Here is a 19,916-nt window from a genome sequence, read left to right as displayed (position 1 = left end):
ATAGTCATCAGCTGCCCTGTTGTATTTTCCTGAATCTAACTGAAGGTCTGAAATCTCCTCCCTTTCAAAGGTGATTTTAGTTTTGGGAAAAGCCAGAAGTTTCAGGGTGCCAAATCTGGACTGTAGGGGGCCTGAGTCACTGATTCGATGTTTTGCCAAAAAAACTGCAGATGTAATATATGAGTGGGCACGTTGTTGTGGTGAAGCTGCCAATCACCAGGTGCCCATGCAGCCTTCTGAATCATCTGATTAGCTTCCAGGAGGAATGTTGAAGCTTGATGCAAAGTTTGATGCAGATTTGTTGCTCTACTCAGTGATTTTGAATGCAATAGCCACACAGTACACATGGTCAGTCAATGGCATTTACCACCCACACCGACTCGTACAGTGAAGTTGTCATTGTTCATGCACGCACACTCCAGTCCACTCTCCTTGGCTGCCAGGTTATGTCAATGTTGCACAGACCATTCTTGTTATATTTACGATGATGGGACTTTTCCTGTAGACTTTGTATATTTTTCAATCTCTATTTCTCCCTTCAATTGCTTTAAATTTGCTGTTAAACCATTACATTGAGTGTTAATGACTGTTAAATTTTATTTTACTTTTTTTATTGTTCAATTACAGTTGTCCACATTTCCTCTCATTGCTCTCTCCTGCTCCGCCCCCTTCCCTCATCAAGCCCCGCCCTGCTGTCCATTACCATGGGTCTTTTACATGTTCCTTGACTAGACACTTCCCCTTCTTTCCCCTGTTATCCTGTTCCCTCCTTCCCTCTGGTCACTGTCAGTTTTTCCCTGATGTCCATGTCTCTACTTCTGTTTTGCTCATTTGTTTGTTTTCTTCATTAGATTCCACTTATAGGTGAGATCATATGATATTTGACCTTTACCACCTGACCATTTCTAGTTCTGCTTTCTCAAATCTGCTTGGTTGTTTTTTATAATTTTTCCTCTTTATTAATACATTCAATTTTCTAAATATATAGAACCTTCTAAGGTGGGCTCCTGCTCATGATGTTTCTGATGGCTAGCTTTCACAACTCTGTTTCCCTTGTATTTTGTGGGTTTGGACAGAGCTTGTATTGCAGAACTTGATCTGCGAGGACTATTAGAGGCCTGGGTTGTTTTTGCCAAAAGCACTGCTAGCTCATGACCTCTTTAAATCCTTGGTTTAAGGTTTATACACAACTCAGGTAGAGTGGCCTGAAAATCCATGTGACAACTAATTTGGGGATATTCCATCTCCAGGGAGATTTTAATCCCTTACAGCAAATTTTGAAATAGGCAATTTCCCTTGTATTTCTCTGGGTGGTTGTGGGGAAGGGTAAGGTGGCTTATTTTTCACTCATTCTTAAGGAACTTGATGGAAATGCAGATTTTCTAATTAAGACTCTACATTTAGGAAAGAGCTTTTTCTTCTCCTTCCTGGACCTCTGCTACCCCGAAATCTGAAGTTAATTTCACTTGGTTACGCAAACATTCTCAAGCTGAACTAGACTTTGGTGTTTACTTAAATTTGTTGACTTCTCACTTTCATTTCAATTTTCGACTCTTTGTGTGTGTGTGTGTATTTGAATTGTCATACACTTAATTAATATTACAAAGTGTTCATGCTACATACAACCTCATAACAGTTAGGTGTGTGGGCATCAATAAAAGGGGGGGGGACCTTCAACGTCTGTGCTCTGGGAGGGCTGCCCGAGGGCCTCTCTGCAGTGCTCGCTTGCCTGGCTTCCTGCTAGGTCAAGGGCTGTGGACCCTTGACCAGCAGGGTTCTGAGTCCTGAGCACAGACCAGAGTTCCTTTCAGGTCTTCCCGTGAACTGCACGTGAACCCTTTGGCAGGTGGGCCTTTGGCAGACATGGCTGTGTACAGGCGAGTGCCACCTGAGAGCTGGACCAGAGGTTCAGGGGCCGGGCCTCCTGGACTCAGGTGAGCAGGCCCCACATCCTTGCAGCCAGAGGTACATGGAGCCAAGGGAAGAGAACAAGAGGCAGCCCTGTGTGTGTAGCACATGGCATTAGTTGCTGGGAGGACAGAACAGACAGACCGAAAACCTCTATTTCTTACTAACTTCCTCACTCAGCATGTTGACACATTTAAAAATGTTTATAATATCTTATCTAGCACATGTAGTAGCTTTCTGCTAGAGAGTTTTCTGAAGGCATTGAGGAAAGAACCTACAGTCTCCACAGCAGCTGTATCATTAGTGCAGTTTGCTGTTCCTTATACTTCTTACCCTATATATACCCACAGTAGGTGAGCTGATTTTTTTTCTCATTGAATGTCAGCTTATGTTCCTAAAGTAGAAAGTTTTTAGTCTTTCATTCTGGAAAAATGCTTTATGAATACAATACTTATTACATTTCAAACTAAAAACACAACACCAGTTGGGATGTCTTGTCCCAGTCCTTCCAAACTGCAAACATTAGCAAGTGCATACATAGTAATTGTAGGAGTGCAACTGAAAGGAGGAAATTGGCTTTATTGGTTTATATTTCTGTATTTAGACAATAAAAGACAGGAACAATGTCAAGAATACTTGAAGTTTAATTTATTTTAACATAAATCATTCCTGTTCATGGAGATTATTTTTTTCTTCTGATTTTCACATTTTAATCAAAACTGCCACATATCTAAGTTTGAACAGTTTGCCAAAAGAGGGCAGTATTCACCTATAAAATGAAGTAGAATATAAAGTGACAAGAAAATTACTGGAGGGAGGCCAATGAATTTATTTTTCTGATGAGGTTGGTAAAATTTCACAAACTAACTCTCCACTCAGTAGATTCATCTCCCACTCTGCTCATCTGGGATTGTCGTCTAAACTGGACCATTCAAGTTTTAATTTGTTGTTCTATTCTTACATTTTTTAAAGTGCTAGTTTAGGATAAGATTTGTTAGAAATTTTCAATTTTTAAAGATAAAACCAGAAACATTTCTTAAATACATGCTTACAAGGTGACCAAAAAATATGAGTTTAACTGCAAGGCATATTTCCTCAAGAAGTCTGCTATTTTCACTCGCGTGTCCTCAAAAGAGGGGCCTCTCACCTCAGTGAAATGTAGCCAAAGCTACTCCTGAAAAACTAAAGACTCAGGCCAACGGTGCTGCCCCCCGAGTCCAGAGGTGGCTTAGCCTGGTTCTACTTTGTAAATTTAGCACGTGTTTGCCTATCAGTTTATTTCCTCTACACACAGGTATATGAGTTGGTGTTTTAAACATCGTTTTAAACATTAAACGAAGAAATTAGACGTAGCTATTTTGAATCCTACATGAGTGAAATGCTTTGGGTTTCAGGAGCAGAATATACAGGAGGGATGAAACCATTTTCTGAGAGCATATTTTGGAGTAGGGAAGGAATATGTGCCCCTACTTCAACTAATTAGAACTGTGCCTGCCACTTAGCATTTGGTAATGTTACCAGATAAAAAGAAAAACTTTCTCAAGTAATTAATCGACTTGACCTTCAAAAGGACAGCTAGGGGCTAAGGGGCCAGGGATTCCATAAAATGTGCAGCGGAAGCAACTTTGGAAAAGTTTCTGTTTGCATTATGCTGCCTAACGAGTACGTGTGTTTCAGAAACAGGCTTTGCACTGACAAGCTTCCGATCCTCGGGAGTCCAGCGCTCCCTAAAGCCGCCCGGCGCCTTCTGCCCTGCAGTGTGATCCTGGACTGGGAAGGCGCAGGGTTTTCCCAGGGAGACGCACTAGCTCGGGCTCCCAAACTCCGCTCAGCCCAGCAGCAACCACCGCCGCCAACGCTGCGGCTGCTCTTCCTCCTGCTGCTTCGCTTCAGCGGCGATGAAGCCCAGACTCCTTTGCTGGACCATTTGCTTTCTCCTTTCCTTGTGGTGCTGCGAGTGTTGCCCTGACGTAGTCGGTGCCTTTGCGTGAAGAGCACGGTCCACTGCGTGCCCTTGATGCTGGATCACATTTTTTAAGTGCCACAGCGGACCGCAGTCCACGCAGCTCCAGGCTCAGCAGTGTGCTCCTACCCTCTGCTGAGACTGGGCGCCATTCTTTTAACGTAGTATTCCTGATGCTCTCCCTGCTTGCATGATTGGAAGAGATTTTTCACTTTTCAATGAACTTCCTGGTTCTACCCTGATAGAGTGTAATGATGAGCTGAAATAAATTTATTTCCTCTAGGTGTAGTTCTCTTTTCTACCATCTTCCAAAATTCATCATTGAAAATTTTCACCTTTATTCTTCCCTCAATAATTTTCTTGATTAGGTTCTCAGTTTTACTCCCTTTCATTCTCTCCTCCCAAATCTTTCAAACTCTTGATAGGGTCAGCATGTATCTGTCCCATTTTGAAAGAATTAAGTTCAGAGTCTGATTCCGATTTTATCATGTGCTGGCAAATTGCATTTCTTCTGTTCATTGTTGGGCTTTATCCTGCATGTGCCTCCCAGGTGGTTGATGTCCTCAGCCTCTACCAGGGGTATCCAACCATTGGCCTGCAGGCCACATGTGGCCCAGGATGGCTATGAATGCTGCCCAACACAAAATCATAAATTTACTTAAAACCTTTTTTTTTTTTGCTCATCACTTTTTCTTTAGTGTTTATGCATTTAATGTGTGGCCCAAGACAACTATTCTTTTACCAGTGTGACCCAGAGATGCCAAAAGGCTTGACACCCTTGCTAGCCCATAAAACAGTATCAGTTTCCCAAAGCCATGGTCCAGTAGAACATGGGGCACATAGAAGCCTTACTGAGCAATGACTAACAACTTATCAGTGCCTGGGAGGCATTACGGGATGGTAGAATATACAAGACTGTAGAAAGCAATTGGGCCTGAGTTCAGATGGTACTTCTTTGTCTTTTACTATGGGAAAGTAAATCTGTATCACTGAACTGACATTTAGATTAAGTTAATTAATATGTGTGAATTGAAAATTTTTATTATCATAATTTTCCAGCTTTACCCCATAAGAGAAAAAAAGTAAAAATGCTGAGGCGAGAGGATATGCTGTTTCATAGAGTTCACTGCTCCAAGATAAAGTTTTTGCAAATTATGTTACATCCATGGAAGAGAGAATTGCTTTCATTCTTTCAAGTTCATTTTGGGGCTGAGGAAGGTAGCCTTGGATTCCTGTAATTGTGAGATATGAAATGATAAGAAGATCAGCACTGTGATCGTAATCATAAAATGAAAATGATAATGAGAAGGTAAAGTTGGCGGGTTGTTAGTTGCATAGTAAATGACATATATATGGTCCATCAACTTCCTAGTAATTTTTATTAAGCATTTTGTTAATTTTTATGCTTGAAAATATCAAAATACGTCTCCTTCAAAACTAACAAGACAGTTTCCTGAAACTTTGACCATTGCTTTGCATTGTCAGAGCACAGCCCTAGAGGGGCCTTCATACTAGTTCATTTGTAGTAACAGTTTCCGGAAGACAACAAAGAAGTCTTCGTTAGATATGGGGCAGCTTGTCTAATCAAGTGCCATGGACTTAAATAAAATAAAATGCTATCTAAGGACCAATCTGGACTAAGATTTTGCTTTTTAAGTATTTCAAAGAAAAAATTAGCACTCATTAGACAATCTCTTATGGAGACAATGAATATACATGGAAGGCGATTGTCAATGTAATTGTGGAGAACTCAAGCCTAATACCGGTCTGTGAGCCTGATGGTCCTACAGACCAAATTTGTGGTGTCTTGGATGATTTCTCAATTCCTTTGTGTCTCAGTGTCCTAATCTGTAAAATTAGATACTAAGAGTGTTTAGGTAATTTGTTCTGAAGAGTAAATGAGTTAATGCATGTTAAGAACTTAGGAAGGTGTCTGGTTCTACTGAGTATTATGGAAGTGATCTCTATTATTAATTATTACATTTATAACTAAGCACCAGAGCTACAAACCCATATATCACAGGAAACTGGCTGGTAGGTAATTTGAGAAACCTGGGGTGGATGGAAGACAAACTACTGTGTAAATGGAATGAGGGACAACTGACCTTAAGCTTGGCAGCTGAGGGACAATGAAGACAGCGAGGCGTTTCAGCTTGATGGGCTGGCCAACTACTGGGTTGATTGCTGCCCTGTGGAAATTTGGGCCTGTTGTTAATAAGCGGGCCAAATTTTTTGTTAAACTATGGATATAAAAAAATTTAAAAAAGTAACTTTTAATATTAGCGGCTCATTAAATTTTTTAAAAGTGAAAGGCTCAGGACCTTTAGTTTGTGACCTCTATTACAGAGATGGTATAGAAGCTGAGAAATATATGTGAAATCTATAAAAATTGGTCCCCCACTTCCAATAGACCCAAAGTCCTTAATGCAAGATTACCTTTTTGGGTAAATAATATCATGAAGGACCACAACTAAATGCATTAAGATAAAAATTCTGAAAAAGGAAAAAGCCAATCAATCTTTGAAAGGCAAATGGAGCCTGGAACAATTTCAGCAGAATCAAGAGTTTTTGTTTATTTTGTAAAATATGTTAGTTATTTTGTAAATATGAAGGTTTGTCCAGAAAAAGTCCAGCCATTGTTACTATAAGGAGAATGCGCCCGCACAACATTGATGTAACCTGACAGACAAGGAGAGTGGCCTGGAATGTGCATGCATGAGCAGCGATGTTTTCACTGTACTAGTCACTGGGGGCAGTAGACACCACTGAGTGAACATGTGTACTGTGTGGCCATCACATTCAAGATGGCTGAGTAGAGCAACAAATCTGCATCAAACTTTGCGTTAAGCTTCAACATTCTTCCTGGAAGCCATTCAGATGATTTAGAAGGCTGCATCTATGGGCAACTGATGATTGGCAGCTTCATCACAACAATGCGCCTACTCATGCATCACATTTCCTGCAGAGCTTTTTGGCAAAACATCAAATCACCCAAATGACTCAGCCCCACTACAGCCCAGATTTGGTGCCCTGCAACTTCTGGCTTTTCCCAACTAAAGTCGTCTTTGAAAGGGAAGAGATTTCAGACCTTCAGTTAGATTCAGGAAAATACAACAGCTGATGACTATTGGGAGAACTGTGTGACTTCCCAAGGTGCCTACTTTGAAGGTGACTGAAGCATCATTGTCCTATGTACAATGTTTCTTGTATCTTTTATCTTCTTCAATGAATGTCCTATTTTTCATATTGCAGGGATGGATACTTTCTGGACAGGCTTTGTGTATGTGTATTGTTCCTATAGCAGTGGAAATGATATAAATAACACATTTAACACTATAAATATTAATTAGTATTGTTATATTTTCCTTGATTTCTTTCTTTACATGTTTTTAAAATTTTAACCTTAACACAGAAAATACTTTCCTCAACCATAGAAAAGAAATCTCTACTATACATAGAGTGATTATAGTTAATCAGGTTTTAAGCTTAGAAAAATGTTAACACTACTCCTTCCCATTTTAATTAGATTCTATATATAGAGTTATCATTTTGTATTCAAAGCAAATGTCATTTACCAAATAGTCTCCTACCATTTAGAAACTCTAACTCTTCATACTGTGTAGTTTTACGCACAGTTAGTTAAGAATTAGAACTAGCAAATGAATAATTCCTAGTATTGAACACTGAATTGTTAGGGAGCCTGTAGAATAATCAGAAGCACTGCTTAGCTTTCATGATTCCATTTTATCTCAGGGTCATTAGGTTGTACTTGCAGAATATTAGTTGCTGGTTAAGAAAGGTGATGTTCTTAGAATTCCCAAGAGTGGGCGCTGGCTGTTGTGGCATAGTGGATTGAGTGCCAGCCAGTGAACCCAAGCATTGCCGGTTTGATTCCCAGTCAGGGTACATGCCTGGGTTGCGGGCCAGGTCCCCAGTTAGGGGGTGCACAAGAAGCAACCACACATGGATGTTTCTCTCCTTCTTTTTCTCCCTCTCTTCCCCTCTCTCTAAAAATAAATACATAAACTCTTTTTTTTTAAAGTAATGCAAGAGTAAAAAAAAAAAGAATTCCCAGGAGTAGGGAGATCAAGGCTCAGATAGACTCTGAGACTATAATCGAACATCTTTGAAAGCTATCTTGAATGCCTTAGAAAAATGTATAAGCTTAGGGATATTTTGATGATTGAGGATTTCCCTAAAAGTTTTAAATTGACGAGTATGTACACTGTGAAGCTTTAAATATTTGGATTTAAAGACATTTCCCTTAGGTACAAAGCTTGCTTTTCACTTCAAATAATGCAAATCTAGAGCAAAAAGCTGGTGGAAAGAAATGGGAAAATGATTTAAGCTTGTCATGAAAAAAATGTATCCAACTGATAAAAATTTCATCTTATTCAAGAAGAAAATAGGATTATTTTAGCTCTTTCCAATTTCTTTTCTAGCTATATTTCTTTTTTCTTTCATTTAACCCACAGGGCTTACTTTGACCTTTGAAACAGAATTTTTCATAACTTTTTAAAAAATAAGTGATATAACTTGTGGGCTTTGAATGATCACTTAGCAGTAGTGAATGGACCTGAACACTGTAAACATTTCCCCTATTTGGTATCATGGAAGTAAAGCATGAGGGGACACAGCTGAACTACATACAAATACAAAACTTCTCCAGCTGTTGACCTGTCAGGGAGAAAAATGGAACTGAAAGTTGAAATGCATTTCCTGTTTACACCTACTTAATAAGTCAGGGTAGACTATTTCAACAATCTTGGGGTCTTAACACCATACAACCTCACAGCCCTCATGATGCAGACAGTGCGCTTATCTGAGAGGAGCCTAAAGAGACTGTTCTGGAAGGCCAGGTGAGTGTGCATGAAGCCCAGGTGAAAGGAATGGGTCAAAGGACATTGAGGAGAGGCCCATCAAGGGGTGCAGGGAGGTAAAAGCTGCTGGCTGTTGACACCATTATCCAGGGCATGACCCACCCCTGATATCTGGGAGTCATCCTTCAATCAAACCACCTTACAGAAAAATTAGATTAGGAGAAAATGAATTCCACTTGGGACATGTAATTTGGGGTTCCGCTGTGGGACACAATTGAAGATGTCCAGCAGGCAGTTCTAGGAACCTGGGGCTATGGGTCTGTGATGCTGAGCACCGGTGTAGAATGTGTGTCGGGGCTGGGGGTGGTGCCGGGAGACAGGAGTGGGACCAGAACACCATCTCCAGGAACACACCATTGAAAGGGAGAAACTGAGTCCAAAAATGAGTTACAAAAGAAACAGTATGAGAAGGCCAAGACGAGTGTGAGGGGCGGTGGAGAACAGGATATTTTCTGGAGTGAGGTGTGACCCAGGTACAGCTGAGCACAGCTTGGACACTGGGAGACAGCCTGGTAATCAGGGTGGTGGATGACATAGCAAACGTAGCTTCAGCAGTGAGGTGGGAACAGAAGCCAGATTGCAAATGTTAAGGGGTAACAGGCTTGCCTTTTCAGATTCCAGAACTTGGCTCCACTGAGGAGGTGATCTTTAGCATCCCCATCTCTGAGCCTCAGTATCCATGTATACATTGAGGGATGAGTAATTGCCTAAGTGAGGCCAACATCTGTGTTGGTCTTGTTTCTGCAGTTCCTACAACAGCCTGTACTTAGGTGGGAAAAGCTGATTAAGTTAGTAAAATAGAACAGCGTTTTATATACTGATCTCTACATTTCATTCCCTACTGTAAATTCTGTAAATGAGATGAAGGAAAGCATTGCACAATAGCAGCTTTTGGGGAAGTGGTTACAATATGAGGCAGTTAAGCCATGGTCCCCACTCTAGTTTGAGAGCTAGTGCCTACATGAAAAGTTGAAGTACAGGGCTGGGGCAAGGAAGACCAGAGTGTTTTGCATTTATGGAGTAACAAAGGATGGTGAATGTCTCTGTTTGCCATATGGATGGGAAATGCAAATAATGGGAATAAGTGACTAAAAAGGGAGGGAAGAATATGAAAAATAGAGAAAGTTTGATGAGTTTTACTTGGACATCCTGGTGGAGAGCGTAGGGGCTCAGGAACATAGGCAAGGAATGTAGTTCTGAGCATCATTGGGATAAGAGTGTGCACTGTGTCGAAGGGGGGAAAAGAAATTTCCCAGGAGGCCCTTGTAGAATGAGAAGGAGCTGCACACCCTAGAACTCTGGAAAGCTCCATGGTCAAAGAAATAAAAATGTAAACAAGAATCTGGACTGTCATCTGTGGTTTTGTAGGCTGTGTGCTGCACAACTCCGTGCTGTGCTAAGAATGGTGCTCCTGCAGCTGTGAATGGGGGTGACTCTGGGGGAAAAAGAAAGAAGAGTCAGAGAAGAACACAGCAACCTAGGCAGTAGGAGGAGTACCAGGAAACAGTATTCTTAGTGTTCCAAGTGGGAAGAGGGTCAAATCTGGCTGAAGTTGAGGTAGCAGAATGAAAATTTTGCCTTCAAGAAGTTGAAAGAGAAGTCAAAGTTTTTTTGTTTTTGTTTATTTTCTTTAAAAAAAATTCTCACCAGAGAATATATTTATTCATGAAAGGTGGGGGTGGGGGGAGTGGCGAGAGAGAGAGGGGAACATCAGTGTGAGAGAGAAACATGAGAAACATCAGTTGTTTGTCTCTAGTACCTGCCTGGGCTGGAGATCAAATTTGCAACCTAGGTATGTGTACTGACTGAGAATTGAACCCACAACCTTTTGTTGTATGGGATGATGCTCCCATGAACTGTGTGTGTGGTAGGCAAAGGGAATGAAAATAGTATGGGGAGAGTGAGAATATGAAAGAAGGGATGTGGATATGTTTTCATTGTACCTTATAATTCCAAGGAGATGTGTCAGTAGCACATTTGTATAGCAAGTAACTGAGAACTTGATGTTGAGATGGATCAGGCAGGATGCAGACCTCTTATGGGAGATGCAGAAAATGCAGAAGAACAGTGAGCCACGGTGTCTGTTGGCCATCACTGCAGCAGTGATGTCCCAAACGAGGCTCAACAGGAGTCTAACACCGATGATTCTGGCTCCAAAGGGAGACAGAACTATTACAACAATATTAAGAATTACAGAATAACAGAAATTCAGTTAAAAAGAAGACAGTGGATGTTAAGAAAACACATATTCTTGTTAATTTATTGCTTCAATGCCATCTTTCACAAATAATTTTTGCAAGGTATTATTTTATTCAGAGAAATGGTAAATATATTTAGGGTTATTGTCTTGGTCAGCTCAGGCTGCTGCACTAAATGCCACAGACCAAGTAGCTTACACATTTATTTCTCACAGTTCTGGAGGATGGGAGGTCCAAGATCAGGTACTAGCTAATTTGTTGCCTGGTGAAGGCTGTCTTCCGTGTCCAACAAGGTGGTTGCCTCTCACCGCATCCTCACATGGAGGAGAGAGAAAGCATTTGGGCTTCACCCTCATGAACTAGTTACTTCCCAAAGGCCTCACCTCCAAATACCATCCTATTGGGAGGCTTCAACATATGAATTTTGAAGAGGATCAGGCATTTAGTCCATAGCAGTGATTCAGGTTTACGTTACCTAAACATTTATCAAAAACAAATAAAGTTAGTTATATAACGGAAACATCCCAATGTGTTCCTTCCTGCTCTGAGATACAATGGACTACTTCAGATACACAGAAAGTGTGTGTTACATAATTCCAGTTCTTGTTATTGCATATAATGGACCACGTGTAACCAAAATTCAAATCACAGGAGCTTTTCCAAATGCAAAATGAAAGCATTTAATTAAATATTCTGCTTCTTTTTCAGGCAACAAGGTAAGCACAACATATGATACAACACAGTTTCATTGTCAAACTCAAGACTATGTAGTGAAAAACTGAGCTTTGTTTAAAAACCATCTAGTTTTACTTCTCCTGATAAATTTGGATACATTTGTCAGTCCTCTTCATAGATTCTTCATCTGAGCAGCAAAAAACAAAACAAACAAAAACTATGCATTTCTGACTTGTTTTATGAACGTGATATTAGCTAGCAATACCTTAAAAAAATTCCAAAGTCTATTAACTTCATTTAAAAAGAAAACCGAACCGAACAAAAAAGCCTTCATTTAACCTCAAATGCTGGGAATTGTTAATGATTAGATATAATATGATCATATACACAATATTTTGTGTCAATGATTTTCAAGAGTAAGGACATAGATCTTAAGAATCATCCACCAGTGTCCCCTTGTGTATGAGTCCCGTGAGCAATGAGAAGACGCAGCTGCCCTCACACAGGGTTTGATAACAACCTAGGTGCATCCCACAGATAGCTTCCCCAGCAGACTACGGATCCTGGCATTCTCTGTGATCTGTCTATGGGTTAGACCTCCTAAAACTGCAATGAAAAGTACTCATTTTATCTTGCAGGAATGTTGTACCTTCACCAATAAAATAGGACCCCCTAATCAGTTCACTAACTTCATATCTAACCAGAGTGTATCTGCTGATGCAATGAGCAAAAGAGGACTGTGTTTCCTTGGAGGTGCAGCAAAAAGTCTAGAGAAACATGAAGCCCAGTGGGCTTTGTACACACTGTTCTCTCTGCCTGGAATGCACGCTGCCCCCTGTCCCTTTTGCTTAGTCTTTGAAAGTCCACTTGGAGCTCACCTCTAGGAAGTTTTCCAGATCTTCTTTATCTTATTCCCACCTGTGTGAAATGGCCTTCCTGTTTTATTTGAGCCAGGGAACTTGCCACATGGGATGAGGGTGATAATTTGTCTTTTTGATAGAAGGAGTCTCCCCAGGGCAGATAAGATAGATATCTTTTTCTCTTCATACTTCTAGGGCACGGCCTGCCAACAGAAAACATGTGGGATGCATGATGAACCATCTGACAAAATAAAATTGAGGGGTGCTGTAAATGCCACCCATTTGGTGGTTTTGCATAGGGCAGACTGACTTCTAAGGAGCTGCAGAAGGGTCTATGTTTGGCAGGGAGGGGCCTGGACTGAAGTGATTTCTGAGCTGTGCACCTTACCTATTGCTTCACCTCTGCTGGTGATGACCGCCCTCGCAGAAAGGATGTGTGGCATTTAACTGCAAGCGTAGAGAAGAAGATAGATTCACAGAGATGGAAATCTCTAGGGAAAATGAGGTAAAGGAGAAAAAAGAATTCCCAGCTTTCAATGTGTATTTATGATGATTCTGAGATTTATGCTGTGGGAAAATGCCCTCTTCATCTTTCTCTTGGGAGATATGTCTAGGGAAGAAGGAGAATCTTAGGGGTTATTAAAAAAGAATTTGAGGTGTGTGTTTGTGCATACACAGCTACAGGAGTATAGAGCTTTAGAGTTCTTAAAAATAAAAGACGATGGAGACAGTCAAAAGATTGGTCGTTGTCTGAGGCTGCGGGGAGGAGGGATAAATAGGCAGAGAACAGAGGATTTTTAGGGCAGTGAAACTCTTCTATATAATACAATACATATCATTCATTATACACTTGCCCAAAGCCATAGAATGTACAACACCAAGATAAAAACCTAATGTAAACTATGGATTCTGAGTGATAACTGTCAATGCAGGCTCATCAATTATAACTGCGCCCTCTGGTGGGGAATGTTGATAATGGAGGAAGGTGTGTATGTATATGTGTATGTGTGTGTTGGGAAGGGCTGGGGTATATGAGAATTCTTTGTTCTTTCTGCTCAGTTTTGCTGTGAACATAATACTGTTCTAAAAAGAAAGTTTAATTAAACGTAAAATAAGTATAAGCGAATCCCTGGGGAGGTACAGTGCAGTGGTATAGAAAGGATCAGAAAAGTTTGGAAATATAGGAAGTACCCAGAAGGAAGGGGGAGGGAGCAAGCTGGAAAAGCAAACTGCTATTGGATTAAAAGGGAGTTTCCAGTGAAGCCAACTAGGGTGGGTCTCTTTATAACTATGAGCAGGCAGTCATCAAGATTTGAGATTTGAATAAAGCATACGTAAATGTGTTTTTAAAGGTTAGGTCCTGCTGCTGCATCCTTCTTCAATGGTGTGCTCTACTTGTCTCTTAACAACTTCACTCAATATTGATATTTACTTATTTAATGTCTTTTCCATGTACTTTTAAGCTCCACAAAAGAAGGGATCATTCTGCTTCTGTTAACAGTTACTCCACCCCTAGCTCATAATACAGTTTCTGGAATACAGGAGATGTTCAATAAGCATTTTTTAGGTTAAGTAACTAACAACATAACCATTAATAATGCATCAGCAGTTTCTGTGTAGCAAGTGTTTCCTAGGTGCTACACTTGACTAATTCTAGTCAGACACATGTGCAGTGCTCACAGCTCCCCTGAGAAGCAGGTATTGTTTTTACTGTTCTCTCATTTTACAGGTTCAGTCTGAGCCTGCTCCTTACTGGGGCTGAGATGGCAAGGCCCTGGCTCCTGAGCTTTCATTCTAGGGGAGGGCACACATGGTGTTGTGAGAGTGGCCTGGGGGGGGAGGATTTGCCTTGTTAGATGGATGGAATGGTCCCAGAAGGCCCACTGACATTTGTCATGGGATCTGAATGACCAGAAGGAGCAGCCTTTTCAAGGTCTGGGCTGAGCATGACCAAGTGGGGACTGAAGGTGGAGACAAGCATGGTTTTTTTAAGGAAAGAAAAGCTAGAAACAGATGAGGAGAGAAGATATTCAGGAACCTAGCAGGTGGGGAATGGGGGTGGCTGTGCTCCAAGTGCAGAGACAGCTGGTGCACCCAGAAGTACTTCAGTGACTGAAGGACAGGGAGAGACCTCCCTCAGGGGTAGCGCAGGTGGGATGCAGGGCAGGTGCAGAGACAGAGCCTCCAAGGCGCTAAGGGCAGAGAGCAAACCAGGCGGGACATCCCTGTCCCAGCCCAATGCCCAGCCTCGCACAGAGGAGTGCCCCTGGGCTTCTTTGACGTCCCCTGCCTGCCTGATGGCTCTTTTTCTCCAGTGCCCCCTGCCTGGCCCACCCCCCACCCCGCCTCCTCTCAATGCAGCAGCAGGAGAAAAGGTTCCTTCCAGATGTTTTTCCGTATGACCTGAGGCTGGGTCCCTGAGCCCCATGATGCACTGCCCTCTCCCTCCCTCTGTGCTCCAGGTCAAAAGGTCCTCTTACCTTTTTATCCTTGTGTGAGTCACCTTTTTTTGTTGTACTTTGTTTTGTTTTAAGCCAAGACTTTTCCCATCTCAGATACCTGTCTCCAAGTTCTTGCCTTGCCCTTAAACCTTGGAGCCTAGGACAGTGCCTGAGAAGGCAAACTCTCAGTCATTGTTTGGATAAAAGAATAGAGGGATTCTGGAGTCTCTTTGCCTCAGAGGAAAAAAATAATGGTGCCACTCAGTCACTTCTGGATGTGAAGAGAGGAAATAAGAAAAAGACATAGCCTTAGAAACAAAAACACATTCTTCTTTATCTTAAGAAAGTGGTGGAAACTTCCACCAAAATAATAACAGAGATTAAAATTTAAAGGCAAATTTTAAAAATAATTTATGTTTAAAAAAATATTCATTCTTTGGCGTCTAAAGCGAATTTCACCCACAAATCCCTCAGTTACAGACAAAAAAAAAAATAGTGCTATATGAATGAGGTGTGGTTGATAAAGAATCTTTTCTTAGTTTTGTGTCTAGACAGTTGTCTATACATGATACTTTCTTTAATTTTCTTTCAAAATGGGGTTTGTGAAAAAATCTATTAATGAAAATTAACACAAAAGAAAATTTAATTTGTGAGTAGTTTCCAACTCTGTGTCTAATTTAATCATTTTGGTTTTTTTCCCATTTAGTGATATCATTTTTTTAAAAAAAGGTACTGCATTTATTTACCCTTGAATTATCTCATCGATTTCTGCACATTGTAAGCATTTTGAAAAAACAAGAATCTACCATGAATCATACATTATGAGTCTTGTTGAATTTTAGATTAATGATATAAACTTCCCAGAACTGAAAAAAGAAAAATATTTACTAGAAAAATATTTTGCAAATATATTATGTTTAGGTCAATAATAATAATACATATGGTAATTCATTTTTTCAAAAGCAACTGAATTCAAATGTAAGTAAACACAAAAGCTCCTTTTAATTTCAAAACATTTTTTACCTCTATACTCTAAACTTCTTTGTGTACCCTTTCTCCTAAAATATGATCATTGGGTGATTTTTATCTTGTAATGATAAGTCTTTTTCTATTCAAGATTTATATGCATTTTGTGGAAAAACCAGGCCATCCGGAAGTCATTAAGATTGCAAAATAGGAGAAGATAATGATCATAGTTTCTCTGATATTATTTATTTTGATGTGGCATTTTAAATTCTGCAATCATGACTCAGGGAAGGCCATGAATCTGAATACCTGTTTTCTTCTGACCCAGGAAGGTCAACTGATCTTGGGCAAATCATTTAAGCCACAAGTCTCTGGGTTTTTTTCCCCTCAATCTGTAAGACTATATAACTAAAAACTGTGCTGAACACTGCTGAGTGCTGATTACTGCTCATCCTTATGATCATTCCCAATGTCACCTTTATTCACCACCTGATCTTGCTAAACTCAATGCCTATTCATTCCGAACAACAGAAAAATCAAATTTTATTTCTCTGTCAGGGTGCTGTTTCAAAAACAAATCTCTTCTAGAAATATCAACATGTATTTCAATCAAAAATAAATCTCTAATTTTACGAACAAACACATCACCATATGAGTGACATAAAAACAGCAAAAAAAAAAAAAAAATGTGAGGACAAGATAGAGGAGAAACCATTGGCCAATCTTCATACCCCTGTGTTCTGTTGAGAAACCAGAATCTATCTTAGAGATTCTAGGAATGTAGAAAGGGAACAGGGAAGGTGGGAAGGTGCTAAGTGACCACCTGAAAACAGATGGGCAGATAACACCAGGAAATACATGACGGGCGTGTCCCAGGGAGAAAGCAGGGATATTCGTTCTGAATCCATGCGCAGAGAACACCAGAGTCTGCTTTGACTCAGTCCTCCTAGAGCAGTCGCTGCTCCAGAAGGGAGTTATGTGTAGGACAGAAAGCACACGGCCCTGGGGCTCTGGGGACCCGAACTCAGAAGACCCTCCCCTGAATCACCAGTTTTAGAATGGGGTCATCCTTACTAGAAAAACCAGAGAACTGAAGCCAAAAAGAGAGATTCTGTTCCAGTTCTGGGCTCCCCAGCTGTGGGACTGTGAGCTCTCAACTCCATGTATAGGCCTGAGCTATAGGGGAGAGTAATGGCAGGGAGCCACGGAGGAGACTGCTGGGAAATGGTGGTTGGGCAATTCCTTCAAGGTACAGAATTTTTGACAACATAAGGGAAGGGAGGTCCCCCAGAAGGAGATACCAGACTTCCTAATATTAAATATAGACCTCCCTCTAAAGTCCATATTTGCAACCTAAGTTTGTGAGGCAGCTCACACTAGTTATACGCCAAAGGACTTGGCGTACAAACACATCCTTATCTATGATAGGTTTACTCTTGGTTTCGCCATTTTGTGTCCAAGGTGGAATGATCATCTATTCCACTCTGAAGTTTGTTCTATCAATGGCTGAGTGTTGGCCTCTGCGTCCCTCTACCACCTGCCCCAGAAAGACTTTTCCTTTGGAAAAGTCACCTTTGCCCTCATTCTGAGCCATGCATTTTGGATGAGAATGATTTCATTCTTAGCTCCAGATGTCAGTACACACAGATTCAGAGAAAAACCCTGAGACTGAAAATCTATTTTTGTACATGGAGGGTGGAGAGAAGCTGAAGAAAGAAGCAGGTCACTCTAGTCAACAACTAAAATTTATTAAGGAAACTTTCATACAAGGTATGTCTTTGGCAACTGCAAGACAGAATGGATCGTGTGCTGCTTGGCAGGGCCAAAGATTTATGTAGGGTATGGGGGGAGGGGCAGGGATAGTCGAGGGTACTAGTGTACGAATGCTACCAGGTACAGAAATTCGCGTGCTTGACCAGGTCAGGACAACACTGTTCCACACAGCAGGAGGCAGGGGAGGGGTGCTGACTTATGTCAAAATGAACATCAGTTATGAGCAGAGAGTCCCTAAGGGGCATTTGCAGAAAGCAACCACCGTTCCGGCCCAGGTCCAGCTCCTGCTACTGGGATAGGCAGGGGTTATGTTATGGAACAGTGTCTCCCCCTCCACACAGAAGGACAATGTATCCATGAATCCTGAAAGTTATCATCCAATTTGCATACATTTATAACTATTAGTTATTTAATTAACCAGAATAGCAATAAAATTCCATTTTGTTTTTTGTACTTTAAATGTGCATGTCCTCAAGTATTAATGACCATGTTTGTTATTCCATTGATGTCTTTAGATACAAATAACCAGTGTTACATTATTTATAATGAAACCAAAATGGTGAATTCTGGACCTTAGAGAGTGTGAATTACAACAATCCAGAGCATGTTAGAAATAGCTTGTTGTGTTTAAAATTAAATGTTTTATGCCACGGAAGATCTTGATGGTAAGCCCAGCACTTGCACTGAAGACCGTCTTGGATGTCTGTTCATAATTTTATGAGCCATAAAAACATTGCAGTCTGGAGCATTTCAATTATTTCAGTAAATAAAATATACATAAGAAGATATTTTAATTTAGTAATATAAATATTTCCTACAATATAGAAGGATGAAATGAATCTGTTTCTTCAATTATTTTAGATACAAATATGACATTTTTCTACACATACCATTTTATGCTACAAGTTTATAGCAACATTGTAAAGGAAAGCAATGCGGAGTGAGGCTTTCTAACTGCAGGAGAAAATTCTGTGCTGCCTAATTAGTGAACCTCTGATAATCAAGAAGTTTATCATGTGTCATACTGTTTATTATGTGTGCAGGCAGCTCTCTGTCTTTTATCACTAGAAGAAAATTGCATTTGTTTCCATGTAATAGTGATGCAATTAGGAGCAATGCTTATGTAAAAAAAAAAAAAATGGAGGCTGTGCAGATTGACTATATTAAAAGGAGTACATTAGACTGCCATATTTTCTAGTTTGTGTTACATGAACTGTCTAAAGGTCTTAGAGATACTGTTCTACTCACAGTGATTTTAACAAATTTCATATTATAACGAATATGAAAGAAGCATACAAGATCCATGAATGAGATTATAGCATGAGTGGATTATGCTAATCTGGTTAAGAATTCACAAAAGTACTGAAAACACATAATTTTTTCAGGGAGAAATACTTAGTTTTTGATTGGTAGCATATGCAGTTTAGTTCTTGGAAATTTTACATGGGCCTCTCAGACATTAACAAATATGAAAGTGATGTCTCATTGAAATGTCTTCTGAAAAGCTGATGGAGATTAATTAAAATTGTTTATCAAATATGTCCAGTGCCTGCTAAAAAAAAAGAGAAGAGCCTCTTAAAGCTTTGGTCTCATAAGTCTTTATAGTTTGCTAAATTAAGGCTATCTCAAGATTTCCAAATAGTTGTATTATACCATTATCTTTTCTATCAACAAATGTCTATTAATTTACATTTTTTTCTTAATTGATCTTTTTTTTGAAAGAGAAAATATTAATCACAGTGCATTTATCTCCCAGGAATGATGGACAATCACTACTTTGGAATTTTAAGCATTGAACCTCCAAATCTATCTAAGGAATATAATTTTAGCATGTTGATTTAAAATGTGTCAATTTCATTTGCTCAATTCTTTCCCAATTAGACTACTTCTGAGCCTTATTAAACACAGCAACAGTTTTGTGGTGATGCTATAATAGGAGCCCAGCCATCTGACTAAACTCCTTTAATTTAGAATTCTTATTACATATCAAATTTTTCTATGTTGCATAGAGATTGCCTTCCCTCCAAATTTGTGGGTACCACATTTCAATAATAGTTTTCATAGTTTATCCTCTGTTTACCTCATATTGGAGATAATAGTGTGTACTTTATATACAGTTTAATTTTCATAATGCATGAGTGAAAAAAAATTGAAATTCAGAGTATCCTGTCTTATCATGTTGGCTTCTAATGAATGTGAACACTTTAGAAGGCCAAGCAAAACTATCTAGAAAAGATAATTTATTTAATTAC

General features: G+C 40.0%; 1 protein-coding gene across 1 annotated transcript in view; it reads left to right on the top strand.

Moving 5' to 3' along the window:
• Positions 1–3,783: 3,783 nt before the first annotated feature.
• Positions 3,784–19,916, top strand: part of PXDNL (peroxidasin like) — a 354,687-nt gene continuing 338,554 nt past the window's right edge. Inside the window, 2 exon segments of the mRNA XM_054595292.1 lie at positions 3,784–3,864; positions 3,867–3,964. Coding sequence (XP_054451267.1) covers positions 3,807–3,864; positions 3,867–3,964 — 156 coding nt within the window. The 5' untranslated portion in view covers positions 3,784–3,806.

The sequence above is a fragment of the Pteronotus mesoamericanus genome, unplaced genomic scaffold (assembly GCF_021234165.1).
Source record: "Pteronotus mesoamericanus isolate MK-2021 breed Mesoamerican mustached bat unplaced genomic scaffold, CSHL_Meso_final scaffold_54, whole genome shotgun sequence".
In the NCBI taxonomy this organism is placed as follows: Eukaryota; Metazoa; Chordata; class Mammalia; order Chiroptera; family Mormoopidae; genus Pteronotus; species Pteronotus mesoamericanus.
Note: the sequence above shows the minus strand (reverse complement) of the source record. Positions and strands in the feature narration are given on the sequence as shown.